Source organism: Hemiscyllium ocellatum, chromosome 4 (genome assembly GCF_020745735.1).
Source record: "Hemiscyllium ocellatum isolate sHemOce1 chromosome 4, sHemOce1.pat.X.cur, whole genome shotgun sequence".
Taxonomy (NCBI): domain Eukaryota; kingdom Metazoa; phylum Chordata; class Chondrichthyes; order Orectolobiformes; family Hemiscylliidae; genus Hemiscyllium; species Hemiscyllium ocellatum.
In genome coordinates this window covers 83219217-83242755 of record NC_083404.1, presented here as the reverse complement: position 1 = coordinate 83242755, position 23539 = coordinate 83219217, and the positions used below count along the sequence as shown (strand labels likewise).

The following is a 23539-nucleotide window of genomic DNA, read 5'->3' as shown; positions in this document are numbered from 1 at the left end:
GAACTTCAAATTGTGCTATACATCAGCAAACATCCTCAGCTTTTGCGACCTTAATGGAAAAGTATTGGTGATGCGGCTGGAGATTGTTAAGCCATTACACAATCTTGAGGAATGCCCTCTGGCTAAGATGATAGACTTCCAACAACCACTGCCATCCTCATTTGTGCTAGGTATGCCTATAACTTATGGAGAATTTTACATAATTCCCATTGAAACCAATTATGTTAGGGCACCTTGAGACCAAATTTGGTCAAACTTGATTTTGCCAAATTTGATATCAAGAGCAGTCATTACCTTTTTCCCCTCAAGATCAGCTCTTTTTTTCATTATGGGATAAAGTCTGAGAGATCAGGATATGAGTGTGTCTGATGTAACTCAGTGAGCAAGGTACTGGTGAGTTAGTGCTGTTGATAATCAGAGTAGGTGTAATTGGCTGTGTTGGATTTTTCCTTTTTTTTGTGAACAGGATAAACCTCTACAATTTTCCATATTCAGATAGTTGTAAGTATTGTAACTACACGGGAACAGCTCAGTTAGGTCTGTGACTAGTTCTGGAACATGTGACTTCAGTACTACTGCCAGAAAGTAGTCAGGATTATTGCCTTGCAGTATCTGGTATCTTTAGCTGTTTCTTATGTGGAGTGAATTGAATTAGCAGAAGGATGGCATCTGTGATGCTGGGGATCTCAGGAGGCCAAGATAGATTGTACACTCAACACTTTGGATACAGCGCTATATTTTGCACTGCTGTGGACTGATGTGCTGGGTTCCTTCACCATTGAGGATGGGGATATTCATGAGACCTCCCTCCTTTCCGTGAGTTTGCAGAGTTTCCATCTGATCCATTGGTTGTAGAATCACTTTTCTCCAGTGCATGTTCCTTGCCTTATTTGCTATGTAAGTAGTCTTGCATTGTTGGTTCACTAATTTGACCTTAAGATAATCATCACTTTGCTTTCTTAGAAATATCAGGAATTGGATACTATCCAGCCAATCTGAGTATGGTCATGTGCTTTTCATAGATTGGCAATCCAATTGGAGTTCAGGAGGCCTTTACTGTAAAGGAATTGTGGTTAGCAAAGCAGCCAGTCTTACTTAAATGCATGTAAACAAATATCCTGAGCACTCTCTGAATGCAAATGAAACTGAAACTCTATCATGTATATTTAAAGTGAGAGTCAAAATTAAAGTTATGTATGTTTATGTCCACTTTGGAATCCAAAATTCGAAACAGCATTAATAATAATAATACATCATGAGCTTTAATTCCAGGAGTCATAGGATCCATATATATGTCCACATGAGTGCAAAGTGTAGATATACACATCTAGTCAGTGGTGTCTAGTTGGTCCAAGAGTAGGCATGGTAATGTGATGAGACTGTTAATTTACTGGCACTGACTTGCATGGATGAAAGATCAAGGAGGATAATGGCTATGGTGCATATAGGGGCATCTGAAGGAGCAGTTGAATGATGACTGAGACAATCATTCTGTGATTGCAGCAGCCAGATATCCACTCTAATTAATGTATCAGGAATTTGTGCCATCTAGTTTCTCACTAGAGGAAAGGAGCGTAACGTGGGTTGGATATTAATGTAATGCAAATACAAGGAAATAATATAATCGCTATTAATGGTGAGATTCGGAAGTCATTATTTAAGTGGGGTGGGGATTTGGGAGTTTCTCCATCAGGAATCTGTTTGTCATTTGTACTGTATTGTTTTCCCACAATTTTTCGTACACCTGGGGCAGGAAAACTCTACTCCAAGAGTTCCCATGTCAAATGAATTTTAGAATGGCTTCCAGACCCAATGTACCTTTGAAGATTTGGAGGGCTGGCTTAAACTGTGCTGATCTTTCATTACTTTGTGTAGCTTGCTGGGTGTGCTATCAGCATTACCTGCATTATTTAAATGAACTGATTCCACAAAGTTTGGGTGTTGCCTGCCTAGGAAGCAACAAATGTCAGAGTAACCTGCTGGTGTATTCAAGAGTTCAGACTCAAACCACAGATTCTGACTGTTCCATAACAATTTATCCCGGCTGGATGCTGTGTGAATATGTAAGTTCAGTTCTGAAAGAAGATATCTAAAATGTGGTGACTCTAATGATTTATTTGGTTCTCAATTCCTGCTTTTAGATACTTGGACCATTAACACAATTGCTATAAACAGCAAAAACCAACTAACTAAAGAATTACTATTTAGGAATGCTAATTTTGAGCATCTGGTTTTAAAGTAATCACAAGAGCATTACATTGGAGGTCCATTTCTGTTTCAATGAAACAAAAGATCTGAATACCAACTCATAGATCTATCACCAGTCAAATAATGGAGGATGGTAGTACTTACTCATACCAAACTAATAAATCCATGTCAAACTTAATCTTTCCTTTGAGATGTAATTAGTACAGAAACTGATATTTCTGAACTTTATGATAGCAGTCAGGATGGAGTATTAATTTTCAAGTTTCATCATTTGTTTTTTTGGAAATACTTGGGATCTTTCTAATATTAAATGATTTTTAAAAAACTGACTTGGCCAGATTGAACTGATCTTCATGAAACTATCAATGAATAAGGCTTAGTCGAAACTGAATCAGTCAAAATATGTCATTGACATGACTCAACCAATCACTCTGATCTATATTTCCTATTTCATTCTGGAAGTTTCACATGTTGGGATGAAAGACTCATCTGTGGAAATCTCTCTTAAAACAACAATTAAACCAGATATGGGAATACATAAATGAAATATATCTCAGGCAACTATTTTTGGGCACAGCACAGTGAAGAAGTGTATTTGTAATAACAGAACTGGAAAGCTTTCTTGCTATCACTCTCTCAACAAGCACACGGGTGAAACATCCATTCACCAATGGAAAAAGGAATTTTATTTGCTAATGCAGAGAATACAAATCATTAAATAAACAACTTTGGTCTTAGGTTAAACACCTGAAGGACTTTAGGAATTTCAAAACTATAAATTCTTGATCTTTCTTTTCATGATATATGCTCTTGTCTTTTAAGCTTTATATCTATTTGTCACATTTAATTATTTTTTTCTAGAGTGGTAAGAAATAAAATCCCCTTTCACTGAAAATCTTGTAATTTACTCAGTAACTTTGACACGAACTAAGTTTTAATTGAAGTGTGTTATAGTAGCAAGCTAAAACAAAATTAAAGTGTTTGTAGTGGCCAACTTAGAGTTTCTACAAAGATAGGAAACCATTTACCCAGTTGTAGCATCTTCTCCACTTGGAATTATCCTGACTACATCAATCAGTCTAAATAAGTAGCAACTTAACTAATTGAGTGGAAGATACTTTTCATAACAGAAACACATATCAAAAGAATAAACTTGAAATTTTAAGTTGAAAGGTGTAATTTCAATGCATGTTACCGCATCCGGAAACAGGAGAAAATTAGCAATATTTTAAACTGACAATGAAGCACTAATTTGACTTGGACGTGCGCATTTGCAGTTATTGGTAGCAAACTACAGGTAATGATAAAAAGGCTAGCTATTGTACAGAGCGATGCTGCCGTACATGTCATTTTCTAATTGCCCAATACAATTATTATGAAATATCATAAGAATATTGAATCAAATTTGTCTCACCATACTCCAGCTGTAGCCACCAACAAGATAAATATTGTCGTCTAGCACTGCACAGCCTGGACCACTGCGACCTTCTAAGATAGGCGTCTGGAGAATGTTCCATTGGTCACCCTTAGGATCATAACATTCAACGAGCATAACATCGAGATGTGAGAAACCTAGACCAAAAGAAGCAATTACAATCAAAATAATGAGTTGGGAACTGTTTAGCTTAATACAATTATTGTCATAGCTGCTTACTTCAAGCCTGCACCCAAGATAAAAAGTGTGTAAATTTCACTGGGCTGACCTACGCTGAGGTCCAATTTAGTAATAAGCGTTCACTTAAACAAGAAGAGTCAGTATGACAATTACCTACAATTTTAAAAAGCAACCAGAAATTTGATGGAGGAGATCCTTAGTGTGTTAAGTGCACAAAAATCATAAATGTGGCCTTAATCAAGCATTTATGATTCAAATACTCAAAATATATAAAATATGTCTTTCCCCAGCTGTCTTCTACTGCAGAGTTGACATGTTCAAAATCTTCAACTTATGCTGTATATTGCTAGAAGGAGAATGGAAGGCCATGTGTCTGAAGTGACTTTATCTATTTATATAGAAATCAGTTCTTTGACCACCAAGTAAAAAACGTTAGGAATAACGTTGCAAACTCTGATCTATCTGGATGTGTGCCTAGATTGAATAAAAAAGCATGGATTTTTTTCACCAGTTCACAGGCCAGTGTTGTTTAATGTTATAATCAACATCCCCCTTAAGCTGTTTGGCTGCACCCTACAATTCCTGCACAGGCAATTCACAAGTTAGATGACCACAAAGAAATAATTAAAATGTCAGTACAAGTAAACAACTCAATATCCAACTTTAAACACAAGTTAGAGGGTATACTGATTGGCTCCTGTTTACCCTGTTTATCTGAGGGCTTGTGCCAAAATTGACAGAGTAGTCTCACAGACTAGTGAATCAATAGCCTGACATTGCCTGTAAGGTATGATTCTGAAAGTATGGCTATGCCCCACTAGTTCATGGGTATGCCCTGTCTCACCAGCAGGATAGACCCACCCCAGATAGTGGCTCAGTGTTATACAGTCAGGAAAAAATTGCCCTGGGTGTTCTCAATGATGACTGTAGAATTTATGAAATCTAATTATCAGGCCAAACATAGGGAAGGAAATCGCCTGTTCATTACCACGTACTTCATCCCCCGCCCCCTCAGCTTGACACTTTCCCATATTAAACAACAATTTAGAAAAAATATTGAAGGTAGCTAGAGTACAGAAAGTACTCTAGCTGGTGAATTTCAATGTGTATTGACAAAAGTGGATTATGGGCCCCGACAATATTCTGGTAATGATACTGAACACTTGTGCTCCAAAGCTAGTCATGTTCCTGGCCAATCTGTTGCAATCTAGATACAACACAGGAATCTACCTCAAAACAGAAAACTGTCTTGAGCACAAAGAGCAGGACAAGTCCAATCTGGCCAGTTACTGTCCCATCATTTTCCACTCTCTTTAACAGCAAAGTGGATAGGTTCAGCAAAAGTGCTATCAAGTTGTACTTGCAAAGGAATAATATGCTCATTATTATCAGTTCAGCTTCTGCCAGGGCCACTGTCTGACTCTTGGTCCATACATGGACAAATGAGCTGAGTTCCAGATGTGAGGTGAGTGTGACTGATGTTGACATCAAGGCAGAATTTGACAGAGGCAAAACTAGAGTCAATGGGAATCAGGAGAAGAACTCTCCTATGGTTGGAATCCTATCTAGCACAAAGGAAGATGGTTGTGGTTACTGGAGGTTAGATGGGGATGACTGCACAATGTTCAGTACCATTTGTGACTCCTCGGATACGGAGGCAGACCATTTCATATGCAGCAAGACCTGGACAACTCCAGACTTGGACTGATAACTGGCAAGCAACTATCATGCCACATTTGTGCCACACAATGACCATCTTCAGCAAGTGAGAATCTCACCATCTTCCCATGACATTCAATGACATTACCATTGCTGAATCTCCCACTGCCACCATCCTGGAAGTTAACACTGTGAACTGGACCAGTTATGTAAATACTGTAGCTACAAGACCACACCAGAGGCTAGGAATTCTGCATCAAGTAACTTACCTCATATCTACTAAAGCCTGTTCAGCATCTATGAGTACAATCAGGAATGTATCTGGATGGGTGCAGCTCCAGCAACACTCAACACCAACGAGGACAAAGCACCTTGCATGACTGGTAGCCCATTTACCACCTCCAACATTCATTCTCTTTACACTGTGATGCAGTGGCAGCAGTATGTAGTATCAACAAGAGGTGCTGCTGTAACCCCCCCATGCTCCTTCTAAATGTATGATCTCTATCTCAGAATGACAAGGCAAGTTAACATATAGGAAAATCACCATTTTTAAAATCCCCATCAAGCCATACAACAGCTTACCTTGGAAGCCTATCACTTACTCCTTCACTGTTGTCAAATCAAAATCCTGAAATTTCCTTGCTAACGGTATTACGGACATACCAACACCTCTAGAACTGTAGTTCAAGAAGGCAACTCACCACTATCTTTTCAAAAGCCGTTAGGGTTGGGCAATAACTATTGTCCCGGGCACCAACATCCACAAGCCATTAACGAATTTTTAAATAAAGGCTTTAAAAATGTAAAGCAACTAGTTATGGAGCTGAAATGATGCATAAATAAAAGTGAAGTAAACAATGAGAAAGATAATAACATACTCCAGGAAAGTGAAAAGTGGTGAAATGGGCAGACATGTGAAAATCAGCCATGATCTTATCGAATGGCAAAACAGGTTTGAAGGGCTGGTCCTTGCTTGTACGTAGTATCAGTTGCAGCAATGTCTGTGCAATTCTTGTCGAGGCAAAGTCCCATCTTCACATTGAGGATATTTTCCATTGTGTTTTGTGGCACTACAACTGTGCTAAATGGGTTTAATTTTGATCAGGTTTGATATCTTAAGGCTGGGCATCCATGAGGCAGAGGGGAAATAAATAGTCATTCCTTCACTAGCTAGATCAAAATCCTGGAACTGAACCTTAACGACACTGTGAGGTTATCCACAACTAATGGACTGCAGCGATTCAAGAAGATGGCTCACCACCACCTTTTCAACAGCAATTATGGATGGGCATTAAATGCTGGCCCAGCCAGCAACATCCACATCCGAGGAATGATTTAAATTGCTGTTAATGTGTAAAATGTGCTTTCAATAATTAAATTGATTAGGTGCTTTCAGATAATATGCTAAGCTTGGAGTACACAATTTAAGTATATTAATTTTAATGAAGTGCCAAAGCAGAGATATCTGTTTGTGTATGTGTATTAGTAAATAAAGCGGGCAGGGCAGGTACAGAGTTGTTAAAGTATACAGTGCTTTAGGATCCATAAGTAGAGGCATGGAGTATGAGAGCATGGAGGTAACAATGAACATTTTTATAAGTTACTGGCTGAAAAACACTTCAAGGATTGTGTAGAGTTCTGGGCACCACACTACAGGTTACAAGAATGGTTCTGGTGTTGAAACACTGCCATTATGAGAAAAGTTGGAACGTTTTCTCCGAAGAGGAGAGCTTAAGGAAAGTTTTGATAGAAGTTTTCAAAATTGAGGGTTCTAGGTTGAGTAGATAGGGAGAAATTGTTCACACTTATAAATGGATCGAAACTCAGACGATACAGATTTAAAGGGTTTGCTAAAGAAGCAAATGAGGTGAGAAAAGCCTTTCCACTCTGAGTTTTTAGGGTATGGAATACACGACCTGGAAGTGTGGTGAAGGCAAATTAAATTAAGGAAATCAGCAAGACCATGCATGATTATTTCTATTTAAACAAGGTGCATGGTTACAGAGAAAAGCCAGGAGATTGGCACTAAGCTAAAATGCTTACAAATATGATGGGCTGAATAGACTCCTTTTCCACTACAACAATTGTGTGATACTTATGGACTTATAGAATTAAGCCAAATATTAAGTTGGATTAAATGATTAATTTGGCATATTAATAAATCAAGGGCTGCTCAAAGTTCAAGCTACAGATCTTGTCTTGTATAGGTATAAGCACAATTTTATGCATTAACTTAGTAATAAACTAGTTCACAGTAACTGCAATAAGGTCAAATTTCTACCTGCCATTTAAATGTTATTGTTAGCTATTAATTTACTTTCTGATTCTGACATCAACCCAACTTTTTGTTCACAAACTTTGGTGTGAGCATGTATGATGAATTTTCAATTTTAAACAAGAAATAATTAGAAAAAAATTGAGGAGAAATTGCCATGAGAGCTCTTTCACGCCTCCAAAAACTTATTTTAAGACAATGTTAACAAAGAGGTGTATATTGTATTGACAAAGGTCTGACAGTACTCTTGTCTGCACAGCAAATGATATGCCTATGAGAAGGGAGGGAACCTAATGAAGGAATCAATGAAAATTAGAAAACCAGAGGCAAAGAATTAAAACTGCTTTTCGCTACAGGCAGCAAAGCAACCTAATTTACATGTACAGAAGCAGGTAACTGCTATTGTGAAGTGCATTATTGAATTTGGTGACCAATTTTCATCTAACTGTTTAGATTATCTGATACTGGTATGTTGTTAGAAAAGAAGCAAAGGAACCAGCAAGAGGAGAAACATTTTAACAGTAAGACGTAAGGAGCTGAAATGCACTACCAGAGATTTGCTGAGTTGTTCTTGCAAAGGGCCAATGTAAACATAAACTGTCAAATGGCCTCCTTCTGTGCTGTAATTATTTTATGATTCTAAATTTTGCCAATATTGCAGGCTAGGGCTCTAAGGATGTGGCACAAGTATAGAGGCTACTATTGACATATCTCATTGTTCTAATTTTTCTTGACCATAATGCTGGTTATTACTAGTTTAATAGGAAAGAAAATAAAGAAATATATATTTTAGACTGGTTCTGGGATCCAAACAAAAAAGTTGATAACTTTTTCAGTAGTAGAGAGAGGTATTCCTTTATACTGAATATGCTAGTGGCATCTGGATTGTCACACTCACTGACTGGGCTGTATCAATGTAAAATTAGCTTTTATTGTTCTACTTGATCTCTCATCATGTTGCTGACAAGACATCAAATGAACTCAATGGATTCACAAAAATGTATCATGTAAATTAAATCATATTAATTGCACTGATTTCCCTTCCCAATATTATTAATTAAATGAAAATATATCTACTCAGTGGAATGGGGTTTTTGTAAAATTTATTAATTACATGAAAGCGGATGCTTTGATATCAATGTAGCCACTATTTAATCAAGTTGTATAAATTCATTAGTAAAATGAGTGGCTATGTAATAAACATGCAAGTAAGAAGTGAAAAAAAAGTGATCTAATGTATTCCATTGTAACAAACATAAATTGAATAGATAATGAAAGAAGCTTAATTTAGAATGGACTACTAATAAAGGTATAAACTAGATGGATAGATTAATTGCAGCAGAAATGGATCGATTTGATCTCGAACAATTGAGGCTAATGAAAATGGAGCACCATGGGAGCAGCAGATTTGAAAGCCATGTATTTTAACAGCGATGAAACACAAAGGGCAATAATTTCACTTTCAGTTAGCATTCAGGAACTTCGAATCTTCCTTATATTAAGATTGGACTTCCATTCTCATTCACTGTATTTTTATGCTGAGGAAGTGGTCACAGATTGAAGATATCTAGCCACATCTCAAAGAATGCCTGAGGTGAATGAATGTGAGAGTTCTTGGTTTAGAATGCTATCTTCATCTGCTGTGATGCTGGATTTCTTTATCTTAGTCATCAATTCTCACCCAATTCACTATCCATACACACCATGTGCCCTCTACACCTTCCATTGCATTCCCCATGCCCAAATTTCAAGTATTGATCATATTAAGAACAAATGAGGCCTGTAATAACACTAGCAAGTCTTTTAAATAATCATGGGGAAACAAAAGTCAAGCATATAACATGCCCCTTGTTTCCTACAATCTCATAAAATCCATCAGTGAAACATAGCCAGTACTCTGTTATTGAAAAAAACCTTTAATTACCTTCATACCTTGCTAAAATAAACACAGACATTGAAAAATCACTTCAAAGAAAGGAATAATTATTGCAACTCACATGACTCACGAGCAAGCAAGCTAGTTTTGTGTAAACAATCCCATATTGGGTTGAGATCATTTGGACAAACTCATAAATTATTCACATTGAGGCTATCTGATAAAACAGATGTTAGGTCATCTGTTCATTCTGCTTCAATTGTTACAATGAATTAAAGAGTTCTTCAAATCAACTTCCATGACCCTTGACTGATATTTTCATGTAAATATAAGGAGGTCAATGTTTTCAAAGTGAATACTGAAATACATGACTTTATATTTTATCTGCATTTCAAATCTTTGCAGTATCATCATTACTAGGAGCTGAATTTTACCCTCAGTCAGCAGGTCTGAAGGCAGGAGAATTGGACAGTTTACATACCACTTGTGACTTCAATTATCTCTGAAGCAGGTGTGAGGCGAGTTGGTTCAAATGCCAGAGGGAATCCTGCAATTGTTGTAACATAACCAGTAATGGGAGAGGCAAACACCAGGTAGCAAGTTTGATTGGTTTACCAATTGTTTATGATGAGCAAGGGTGGGGGATTATCTAAGAGTGAAGTGTATCCTTATATAATTGGGTTCCAGCATCCTTTGGATGGCCATCAAGACTTTACCTCCCACCTAACCCAGTTTTCTCTTCCTTTATTGGTCTCTCAAACCCCATCCCCACCCAGAATCGGTCATTTGGACACTCAGTTAAATCCTGATCCAGTGTCACATGTTTCTTTCTCAATATTCTGGAGAGCTACTGCAGCTCTCTGAGGTAGGACTTGCTGCAGAGGTGTTTCCCCTCACAAGTTCCCTCTTGTTGACCTTTTAGCCAGAGGTTTGAAATCTGATGGTTAAGATTCAGTCCCAAGGTTCAGCAAATGCCAGGACATCGTATCAATGTGAAAGTCAAAGCACATTAGAATTTGATTCCACACATTGTGGAATGTGCTTTGTCCACGATAGAAAGGATTCAAATGCATTGGGAATCATGCTCAGCACAGGTCCACTTAAAGACTCTTTATCTTTTAAGGTCATTGCCTAATCAGTCAATGCACTGAAAATATATTTAAAGCTGTATGAAGACCTTGAACAAATGAATAAATATTTAAAATGACATATCATAAACAATCTACACACCTTCTAAACCTTCCTGTCACAGGTTTCCTGATACCACATGTCCTGCAAAACCTGACCTGACCACATCAACAATTCTGTGAGTTTTGAAATGCCCACTCCTACAATAGAGCTGACAAAGTTTGGTGTTTAATGTAAACTTGCTTTTGAACCTTTATTCCATGCTTACAAAAAAATTAACAGCAATGGAAATGTGGAAGGAATTCTGCCATCAGGCTCTACCCGTTACCTTAAAAGCTTGTTCACCTCAGTTCTGACATGGAGAAAGATCTGAAAAGCTGGCCCAAAAGTAAGAAGAGGGAAAGTACCAGTTGAAACAAGGAAATGAGAAAGGGAAGTTAGAATCAATCTGTGCCTGGGCCTTCTTTTTTTTATGGAAGACTGGAGTTCTGCATTTCCGAAAGAAAATTCGAGTCAAGACTGCTTCATAAATGCAGAGACATTTATGATGAAACTATGGCTTTAAGAGGTATAGTTCTTCCTTTTTTTTTTGAGAAGAGGTTTTGAGCCATAGGTACCAAGCTGTCTCCTCCAAGCCAACAGAGTAAACAGGTTGTGAGGCCTTGGGTTTTTTACTTTAAAAATTGGAACAATAGAAGCAGCATGAATGGATGGGGTCAGGCTCCCACAGAACCATGGTTTAGTTTAGTTTTCAGTCGTTATTGGGGTTTTGAAGTTGGCTGTGGAAACTGCCACATTAGCAGCATTTAAAAGGCATTTGGACAAATACATTGAGAAAGGTTGAGAAGGATATGGGCCCAGTGCAGGGAATGGGATTAGTGTGGATAGATATATTGGTCAGTATGGACAGTTTGGGTCAAAGGGGCTGTTTCCATGCTGTAGGACTCTATGACTCTATCTCTCTCTCTCTGTTGCAGCTAAAAGCTTGGGTTATCTTCCCGCTGCCAGAATCGCATGTGAGACAATCTGTTTTACTGACTTTGACATTACATGTTTATGAGATTTTACTATATTGGAGCAGTTGCTGTTTAGAAGGTAAACAATTTTTATTATTCTGTTAAGTTTTTGAATAGAGTTGAAATTAGACCAATTCTTATTGTTTTTATTTGTATTTTAAGGGCAAGAATAAAGCACATTTTGTTTAAAGCCAAGTAGTATGACCAATCAAATTATATCTGGAAGACAACATCTTATACTTACCTTTAAATAAGATAAAAGTTAGGCTTTAGGCTATCTCATTGATATATTAGCAAGGTGCTAGGTCTGGTGCATAATACATTTATCCATTCTGACAGTTCTTTGAAAGTGCAGAATTGTTGGGGAAGTGCAATCTGTGCCCTCCTTTCCTAGCAGCCAGATGCTTTATTCTGACAGTTAAAAGCTCTGAGAGACACTTCGACAATTGCTGTCCAAGAGTGAGTACGTGAGATAAGTTTGATGTTAGTGTGCGAGAAAGGCTGGATTCCAGGTGGATAGGGTTTAGGGTGCCAGGTAAGTTGTGTTTTTAAGTCGCAGGATGAGGGAAAGGTATCGGATCCTAGTGGGAATGGGATGGTTGAGAATGATGGGAATGGTCGTGTTTCAGTTCTGTGGGGTTTTGGTTCCCAAGAGGTCTGGATGGTGAGTTGCTGAGGGATGTCAGGTCAGGTTCTTGGGGTGTAAAAGATCTGCAGTTTGAGAATACGGTAAGTATGGGTCAATTTAATTGTTACTCAGGAGTTAGACTATATATTTAATAGCCTAACATTTCCTGAGTAACTATTTTATTTAGTTTCGTCTGAAACATCTAATGTGACAGATTTTTATGAAGACTTTTAAAGAGTCTAGGCATAATTGAATTTCTCAGGCAATTCCTTTGGAGAGTGCTGTGATGGGGATTCCTATGTACAACTTAGATCTATACCCGCATAATGACTCTCTGACCAGCGAAAAATATGCCCAAATGTTTTAATCTGTAAATAAGCTCCAATTTCATTGACAGGTAAATGGAAACATTATTGCTTGAAGACCCCAAAAAAAGGTGGTTGAACCTGACTACCTGGTGCCACAGTGCCACCAGTCATGGGAGCTAAGTTCAATCTAACAGATAGATAGGTTTTTCATGGTATTTTGAAACTCTGAAAGGGCTTCAGTAGTTTTTTTTCCCCATTAGAATGCGTATACACAAAGAGTTTTCATTATTGCCATAAAATCACAATGGTAACATCAGCATTACTAGAAGTAAAGTTTATAGATGCGATGTGTTTGTTGTTTTAATGTTTATATAGAGCTAGGAATAAGTTTTGAGCCAGAGCTCATTACTTTATCTTATCATCTGGTCACATGCAAAAGTACAGCTGATATCATAATAGCATAAATATACTACAACCTATTTCAACCTTGTTCCAATCTTTGACTAGAAGCAAGACAACAAGGAAAATGTATAACTTCTTTGACTTTGTGGTAAGTCAGCATTTTTTTGGAAGTGTTGGAAAAGGACTGTTATGAATCTATATCAATTCTAGAAGGATTAATTTTCTGAGTCCTGGCAACCTTTGGCCTGGAAACATTATTAACAAGAAGAAAGTTAACATACAGACACACTGTGTGACCAGACAAAAAATGCTGTCACAGGGGAAGAACATTGAAGGCATATATAGGAGCAGCTGTATATGTAAAAGGGACAGAAAGCTGAAGATGGGGGTAGAGCAGTGGTTGTTAATTACACTGTGCTTTAGTTTTGCTTGTGTTGAGCAGACCATTTAATAACATTCGTTAAAGGATTAAGTAAAGGTGTCTCTGGGAATCTGTCTCATCAAATACCATCATGAACCTAGCACAGGAGATTCTATAGGATTGTGCCATTTGGGTGATGACTGTTTCCAGTGGACTTGGACAAAGGAAACTACTATTGCAGGTGATTTAAGGGCAAATAACATTGATTGAGAAAAATAATAGGTCTAATATACAAGAGACCAAGTTGGAAAAACTGGGATATTGCACACGGTGCCAGATTTGAATGGGGAGTTCTTACAATCTCATGAAAAGTCTTTATTCTCTACAATTCTATTTATAATTCATATTTCATAATGATCATAAATTGCCAGTTATGTCATGTTTGCTTTATGTTGAATCTGATTCATATTCTAGTATAGTTACAAAATCATGTAATCTGTCCATTTGAGAATGGCTTGCTAAATTCAATTATTTGTTTATCGTTTCTCCACAATGGGTATAAGCTTTACATTGTCTGATTTCTGTATAAAACAGCCTGATCTACAAATGGGCTTCTAATATGGTGATCTATCCCATATTTAATATCTGTTCTAAATCCAGTACCTTTTCATTAGTAACACACCTTTTAAATGGTTTCCCCCAATGGCATACAGACGATCATTCACTACAGCCAGAACATGAATAGCCCGTTTGGTGTTCATATCCTGTTTTCTGGCCCACACATCCATTAACGGATCATAGCAGTAGAGCCACGATACATATTCACCATTGTGAACACCTCCTGCAAGTAACAATAAACATTAAACTGTTATTATTGTACAATTTATGATTTCCTGTATGTTTTGCTAACTAAATGTTCATGTTAATTGAATGGTAGGAATATGAAATTTAGGTGTATGTTCCCAGGAATATACTGAGTAATATTATTATAGGAACATTGAACACTCATCAAATTTCTCTCCAAACTAATTTAGAAGAAGTGCTTGGTTACTTAAGAATAACAAGTTAATACCATTGTTAAATTGTGATGACAGTAATTTAATCTGAACATCTTTATAAACACAGTGGGATGGATGCCCTGAATAGAGTATTCATTAAGGGTGCCAGATAAATCTTTAGCTGCTTCAACTGAACTTTTCATCAAGGAATTGCTTCGAATTTCCACTATGCCTCGGAGTTAATTATGTCTATGTTTTGCTCACTGAACAGACATATTTCAACTAGTTTTGATCATATAGTCTTTGCATTATCAACTCTCTCCGGCAATTGCACAAGCTACTGCATAATTGAATTAATCATTTTTTTGTTGAGTATCCAAGGAAAAGTCAGAGTTCAAACTCATGAATTTAAAAATATTTATTCTTCCGAGACCCATTGTCAGCAGAATTCTAAATAATGTTAAAGTCAGCTATGCAAATTATTAATGAATAGAGTCAAGTGATAAAATAAATAATGGAGGTTAAAAAGCAGTTCAGTTATTTCACAGTAATTCAGTTTAAAAATTATGTTGAGATCAGTATCTGTGATTGATATAAATAGGTGAGATTAATTTAGGATTAGATGAAATCTCCATTCTTGTATTTAGCAATGATTTCAGAGATGATATAAGCTCAACTTTATGAACTAGTAACTTGTAGACTTCTCTCTTTCTGGGTAGGATGTTTTTATTTTCTGAAATGACAAAATAGGGAAACTCATATTTGCAGAAATGTTATTCACTTGCCCTTGATCCTTTGCTTCCAGGTAAATACACTTTGCTTGATGATAGTTCTATAGGTGGCTTAAATCTTACCTTCCTTGATTTCAGAAGAAACTTATACATCTGATTGTATCTGGCTGGTACAGCAGTATATTCATAACTTCTGTAAACTTTCTAATTTTGTCAGAGATACACTTTCCAATTTTACAAAGACAATTTCTCCATATATCAATATCTCCACCTTTTACGATGACAATTACAGAGGATAATAGGATTATGAAATAATGTCAGTTGTCAAGATCTGACTCAAATAAGGGGAGAATTGGGTACTTCACATGCCTACCTTAAATGTGCCCAGGAAAGAAAGGCAAGAGATAAAGAGGGCAGGATGACATAATTGATCAACGATACTGCTACAACTCCATTCTATATTTTAGGCCATTAGTTTGTGGGAAGAAGTCAAAGCAAAATATTTTGAGACAAATTGCAGCAATTCTAAGAACTTTAGAATAGTGATTATAAGGAATAGCAATTACTATAAGACAAACTTGGAAAATAGCAATGAAAAATGTAGGGAGAGGGAATATTTTTTAAAATGTGTACAGACTAACTTTTTTGTTCAGTATGTTTCCAGTCAAATGAGGATGGATACAATGGTGGAACTAGTTGTGTGGAATGAAATGGAGCATGTTTCATTGGGGCTGAAAATATGTTGCTGGAAAAGTGCAGCAGGTCAGGCAGCATCCAAGGAACATGAAATTCGACGTTTCAGGCATAAGCCCTTCATCGGGCTCATGCCCGAAACGTCGAATTTCCTGTTCCTTGGATGCTGCCTGACCTGCTGCGCTTTTCCAGCAACACATTTTCAGCTCTGATCTCCAGAACTCACTTTCTCCTCCATGTTTCATTGAGGGCTCATTTGGGAAATGGCGATTTCACTATAATTGTGGAAAAGAACAAAGACAAATCTCTTGAGAATATTTAACTGGAGGAGAGATAGTTTCAGTGCTTTGAACAAACGTTTGCCCAAGTTGGGTTACAAACTAAGATTGGCAGCTAAGGCAGCAAGTGAGCAAGGGAAGGCCTTCATGGAGATGCTAATTTGGGTATAGATCAGATATATTTCCTGAAAGGAAGGTCACTAAAAGCAAGAATCCTTTGGAAGTCCAGTTTCAGTAGGCCTTCCCTTGCTCACTTGCTGGACTAGCTGCCAATCTTAGTTTGCAACCCAACTTGGCCAGATGTTTGTCCAGTTTTAATAGTCATTTTTAAAAAGAATTCAATTGCTTAACATTGGATGTTAGTAATATGTTATCTCTACTAAGCATGACATCTCATTTTTATACTATCTCATAGTTACTGTGATATTTGAAGCCTTCTGTTCTTTATGGACAAATGCAATAAATTCATCATTACCTTAGCCATGCCCTTTAAGTTACTTCTGGACAAGTCAGATCCTAGATTGAAATCTGGTTTAGCAGAGTTTTTTTTTATTTTGTTTGGTTTTAATTAGTTTTATTAAATTTAGTTTTAAAACACATGCACACAAAGCAGCATATTTTACTTTAACAAAACATGTTCTGTATATATAAAAAAAGAAACTAGAAAACCAAACTATTTACATATAAAATCACAGGATCATAGAATTTACAGTGCAGAAGGGGAGTTTAGATACATGTATCTGTACTGGCTACCCAGCTGGTCCTATTTTCCAGCCCTATCTCTGTAACCCTCTTAAGTTCATCACTTTCTATTATATGCAGATCTTTTTGAAACCTACGGAATTCACCTCCACCATTGTCCCAGGCAGCACATTCCAAATCCTAACAACTCTCTGATTAAAGACGTTTCTCCTCATTTCACTCCTAGCTCTGTTGCTGACAGTCTTGAAATTGTGACCTCGAGTTACTGACATACCAACTAATGGAAACAGAATATCCTTCTTTACCCTACCAAAATTGTTCAAAATTCTGAACACCTCAGTAAGGTCACCTCTTAATCTTTCTGCTCTAAGGAGAATAAGTGCAATTTCTCTAATATTGCCTTGAATTTAAAATCTCTTATTCTTGGTATCATTCTAGTAAACTCTAACCCTAACCCTAAGCCTAACCCTCTCCAGGGCTTTAACATCCTTCCTTAAATAAGGTGTCCAGAACCAAATGCAATACACTCCAAATGTGGTCTGACCATGATGTAGAGATGTAGCATCACTTCCTCACTTTTATATTCTATAATTATACTTATAAATCCAAGGATCCTATAAGCCCTCTAAACAACCGTTTCAACTTATCTGGCTATCTTCAAAGAACTATGATTGTGAACCCGAGATCTCTCGGCTCCTGTACCCTCCTCAAGGTCGCACCATTGAATCTGTATTGACTCTCTCCTACCAAAATGCAGTACCTCACATTTCATTGCATTGACATTTATCTGACAGGTGAACTGGCCAACTTGTCAATGACCCTCTGAAGTTGCTAAGCATCACCCTCATAATCCACTATTCTGCCGAGCTTAATGTGATCTGCAAATTGAAAGATTTTGCCCTCAACATGCATTTCTAAGTCGTTTATACAAATCAGAACATGGTTCCCTGGGGAACACTGCTTTCAACTCATTGAGAAATTCCCATCTATACTTATCCTCTGTTTCCTATCTTTTAGCCAACTATTAATTCATGCTACCAAGGACCGGTTAATCACTAACACTTCTAATTTGCTAACCAACCTGCCGTGCAGTGCCTTACCAAATGCTTTCTGAAAGTCCTAATATACAACATTCACAGACCTTCCCATGTCCACTACCTGTGTCACTTCATCAAAGAACTCAATCAGATTTGTCAGGCAAATTCTGCCCTTAACAAAGCCATGTTCACTGTGTAGCATTAGCTTATTTTTGCCCCTTTCTTAAACAATAGTGTCACATTTGTAACCTTCCACTCGCCTGGGACTAATCCTGTGTTCAGAGAGACTTGGAAAATTTATTTTAATGGTTCCGTAATTTGTTCCCTTATCCCTCTTAGCAATCTAGGTTGCATCTCATCCGGGCCTGGTGACTTCGCCACCTGCAGTGCTGTCAGCCTTTTTAGCACCTCTTCTTATCTATCACTATATTTCTTAGTTGCTGCACACCTAGGTCATTGTCATCATTTTCCAATTTAGTAAATATAGAAGCAAAACACTTACTTAGTAACTCTGCCATGCCCTTTTCTTCAGTGAGCCTTACCCTGCTTCTTCCTTATGGGCCCATTCTATCCTACACTAATCTTTTACTATGATCTTCACTATCCTTCACACAGTATCTGACCTGCAGATTTCCATAATCTGCCTACAAATGCTGTCTTCTACTTCCTCCCCACGTTTTGAAGGTCTATGATAAACACTCAACAAGGTCACTTCTTTCCTATTTTTCAGCTCCAACGATATAGATTCTAATTTTGGAATTGCATTTCATTCAAGGACAATGATACTGTCTTTGGTCAAGACTGTTAGACCTCCTTGTTTGAGCAGCCTTTCTCCTAAAAACCCTATTACCTGGATTGTAAATTACTGATTCCTGTCTGGCTTGAGCTACATTTCTGTCAATGCTATGCTGTCAGATACCCCTAGTCCAATTTCTGCTTCCAGTTCCGTGATTTTGTTGTGATATTCCATGCATTTACATACATAACTCTGTCCTCTCTCTTTTCTGTCCAGTGGAAGGGATCATTTCTTTGTTTACTGTACTAAATTTAAAGATTTTAAAACACACAGTAACATACAATTTCATGAATCTAAAAAAGATGTATTTTGCGTATTCATATTGGAGAGGGCATTCTATAGGGTTTAATTTAACTCTGGCTTCAATTTTGCACCTTACTGGAGCATTCATACAACTGGCCTTAGACTGAACAGTTTCTGATAACACACTAAGGGTTGTAACCAAACATTCTTGGTTTGTAACTTTTGAACTAAACTGATTACACTGTGTAATCCATTTCATAAAGGTTTTGAGCCACCTGCTTTCATCAGGAGCAATTATTTTACACATCCAGCTTCTTTTATGCATCTAACTTCAGCTAATCCTTCTGCAAAATCCAAAAGCTTTATTTCAAGCTACAGTTGTTTTCCATAATCAAAAGGAAAAACTATCAGTTGCTGACCTTCTAAATCCAAAGCATAACTGTGTACTTCGTTTCTCATTACAACTATCCCAATGTAAACAAATTCCCGTTAGCTCCAAGAACCATCTCTCAGTCTTATTTCAAAAAGAAATCACAATGGCTGCAGAAGTACCTACAAGTTAACTTCAGGCACAAAGACCAAAACCATATGCCACTTGCTCAAATCCAACCTCTAAACTAAATGATATTAAAATACATATAAATCACACATATTACTTGCCAACTCATTTTGTGAATTTTACATTACCCATTGACTGAGTATTTACCAAAACTCAAAATGAATTGTCCTCCCCGGTATAGTGCTTGTGGCCTCATCACTTAATAAAGGGAGCTGCAGAGAAACCAGTTTACCATAAATGGGGTATGAATAGCCACTATTCATCTTCCAGTGTGCAGTAATGGATTCTACCTTCAAATCATTTGTATCTGCAATAGAGATATTGATCATATGCTTACATAACAAATCTTATTACTTCAAGACCCAGCCAGAAACAAGGCAGTCTGGAAACTAACAGAATAAAACAGGAATTGTTCTCCAGGAAAAAGAGTAGAACTCTGTCTCACCACCCAGGCACTGTGAGAGGGGGGAAAAAGCTGAGACATTTCGAGACTCTTCATTGGAAGAAGTTCTGAGACCAGCTGAGTTTTGCCAGCAATATCTGTCTTTCTTTAGTTTTAGAGTGAGAGAGGCCTCATTTATTTTCACCTACAAAGATTCACCTCTGCAGAAACTTGGCTACAGCTTTGTCTGGAAACCCAGAGAATCCCAAATTTAATTAACCTGAAAGAAAACCACAACAGATAACACATCCAGGCCTGAAATGTATACATCTAAAAGGATTGAAATTTAAACACATGATTATCTTCTTGTATTTCTGTTAATAATTTAAATGCACATTGTATATCTAGAATCCATCTTTGCTCGTTGTGTTTGCCTGTGTGGATGCGTAGAGAGTTATTTGAAATGTTATGCATTCAGTTCCTTCCAGGCTGCGGCTGGTGATATTTGCAAAATCTCATTCACATCTTGCATAAGCAAAGCCATTGATTCTGTTTACTCATGAAAGCCAACCACATCTTATTAGCAGATGTCATGAATTGAAAAATTTCATGGAGACACTGCAATTTCTTGAAATGGGGCCACAGCAATCAAGTAATCTATTGGAGGATGGACTGTTGAATTATCCAATATGGTAAGGTTTTTTTTATTCGTTCATGGGAGCTGTGCTGGCAAAGGTAGCATATTAACTCTCCAAGACTTCTTCAACAGCACCTTCCAAACCTGTAACCTCTATCACCAAGGAGGACAAGAGCAGTAGAGAAACTATCTGTAAGTTCTACATACCATCCTCATTTATTACTATATTTCTGTATCATCATTATCACTGGGTCAAAATTCTAGAACTCTCTTCCTAGCAGAACTGTGGTTGTTCCTACACTACAAGGACTGTAGCTGTTCAAAAAGGTAGCTCAATACCACCTTCTTCAGACCAATTAGAAACGGCAATAAATTCTGTTCAACCAGTGAAGTCCAAATTCCATAAACAAATAAAAAAAGGCTTGTTTAACAGCCATCATTACTTATTATTCAACATGGTAAAAGCTAACGATGTATCAGACAAGACTTCACACAACACTTTGAGAGAGAACCAAAACCCAGAAGTCATATGATGCTACATCCATACCCAATGATGTAGCCTATCTAATGAACATATACTCATTAATCCTTTACACTGTGCATTTACCTGTGTTTGGGGGTTCCAGTGAGGATCCTCATTCTGAGACCTAATGTGCCCCTAGTAGCGTTGCCAGTACTGGAAAGCTGTTAGCCTCTGACTAGCCAAAAACCTTCAGAGGAGGACATCTGCAATGCAGAAGAAATCCTTGCTGGCATTCCCTCTGCTGGAACACTGCAGCAGCTAGTAAAACAACTTGATTGTGACTTAATTCCAATGGGACTCAAAAACATGGTCAAAGCGTGGATTCCACCAGTTCTCCAACCATCAGATAGATCCATGTTGTATATAGTAAATTCTGCCAGTCTAGTCAGGACAAGGGTTGTAAAATTTGACATTACTGTCTACTCTGCTATGTCTACTTTAAAATGGAATCCTGATATTTAGCTCCATTCACAGTGAGGCTTCTTTTCAATGTCTTTCTTTTACAGTGCAGTACAGATCACGAGCAGAATAAATGCACCTCGATGTCCTGATGATCCATCTAAACTCACTAAGGTTTTATAATAAATTTATCCAGTGAATTTCCTGATTGGGTGCTTGCAGTGAGGAACTTGTAGGATGTGTTGATCCGTATTTAATTCTCTGCTCACTTAAACTGATAATAGAATCAAAGGGAGACAGCAAAAAAGGCAAGAACAATCCAGCTGGTCCTACCCTTTCTCAATTTTCATGCAATTCTTTTCCCCTTCATGTAATTACCGAACTCCATTTGAAAATCTTGATTGAATCTGCCCAGTCTCCCTTTCAGACAGTGCGTTCCAAATTATAATTGCACAATGCATAACATTGTTTTTCCACATGCTAGCTTTGGCTTTTCTCCCAAAATCTCAAAGTGAATTCTCTTGTTTTGTGATTCTTCTCTCAATGGGAGCTGTTTCAATTGACTGTCTCACGACGCCTCATGATTTTGAATAACTCAACATTTTTTTTATAATTCCTGGCACATGGATATTACTAACTAAGGCAACTTTTATTGACTATCTCACATTGTCCCCGAGAAGGTGGTGGTTAGCACCTTCTTAAACCACGGGAGGGTAGGTACATGTACAGGGACATTAGCAAGTAGCCTCCAGGATTTTCACCCAGCAACTGTGAAGGAACAGTGATATAGTTCCATGTCAGGATGGTATGTGGCTTGGAGTGGAACTTTCCGATGAAGGTGCTCCCATTCATCTGGTACCATGTTGTTCTAGACAGTAGAGATTGCCAATTTGGAAGTGTTGTAGAAGAAGTCTTGGCGAGTTTCTGCATTGCATTTTGTAGAAGGCACATGGCATAGTAGACTCTGGGTACCAATCACTTGTGGCTTGTGGTTGAGGTACTTTGCTGCCACCCGTTCTGGTTTATCCAATGGGTCTAGTGTGTTGCATGGTTATCACTGGTAGAGATAAACTGCTGGAAAGATTTACCGGGAAAACGCGCTTGTTTTATATAGGAGAGTATATTTTATTGCATGGTAATGTCACAAATGGATTTCTTTAATCTCACAAGTGTTTATTATGGAAGATGACTGCACTTTCACAACACATGCTTTTTTCGTTGCAGTATCCTGGATTTCTGGATCAGCCAATTATTTTTGGTTTGAACTGGCGTTCACTTTTGGACGTTCAAGCCATGTGTTTCTTTTGTTTTTAAACTATATTCCGAATCTATGAATGTTGTTTTGGTATCCATGAAGTTCTGTGCAGCTCATTTCCATTTTATAAATGCAAATTTTTACTTTAAATCTGTTTATGTATCTACATTCTTCAGCTTCTTCATTAAGTTGAATGTTTTCATTCTTTTTGGTGAACTAGTCATTTTCACATCTTCAGTTGCATTACTGTAGATTGCTGATCACTTAGCAGCACCTCTGTCATTGGCACTGACAATTCAGCGATCGAAATGCTCTTTGCTGATGATAGGAATGGGAATATTTCAACAGTGTGCAAAATCTACTTCCTGTTTACAGCATGAAATAATTCTTTTATTTCAACATAGGTAGGAAATCCAATGAAATGTTCTGACAGATGTTGTCTGAACATGTTTGTTTTTGATCCACATGTTCTCAAGGAATTAGTCAAACTCCTTCTGTTAATGCAAGAATATTGAGGCCCAAGTCACACATGTCGGCTCAAAAGTGAGAAGAGTTGATTGCAAATGACATAAACATTTTCAACTCTCATAGAGTCCCTACAGTTTGGAAGCAGGCCATTTAGTCCATCAAGTTCACACAGACACTCTGAAGAGAGTCCCATCCCCCCCCCCCACTCTATCCCTGCAATTCCCATGGCTAATCCACCTAGCTCATGCATCACAGGGCAATTTAGAATGGCAAATCCACCAAACCTGCACATCTTTGGATTGTGTGAGGAAACCAGAGTACCTGGAAGAAACCCTCGTAAATACAGGGAGAACATTCAA

General features: G+C 37.5%; 1 protein-coding gene across 1 annotated transcript in view; it reads right to left on the bottom strand.

Moving 5' to 3' along the window:
* klhl14 (kelch-like family member 14) overlaps positions 1-23539 on the bottom strand; it is a 182113-nt gene that overhangs the window by 7656 nt on the left and 150918 nt on the right. Inside the window, exons 6-7 of the mRNA XM_060824369.1 lie at positions 14162-14320; positions 3623-3780 (exon numbers count right to left, since the gene is read on the bottom strand). Of these exons, the coding sequence (XP_060680352.1) occupies positions 3623-3780; positions 14162-14320 (317 nt within the window). The remainder of the gene's footprint in view (positions 1-3622; positions 3781-14161; positions 14321-23539) is intronic.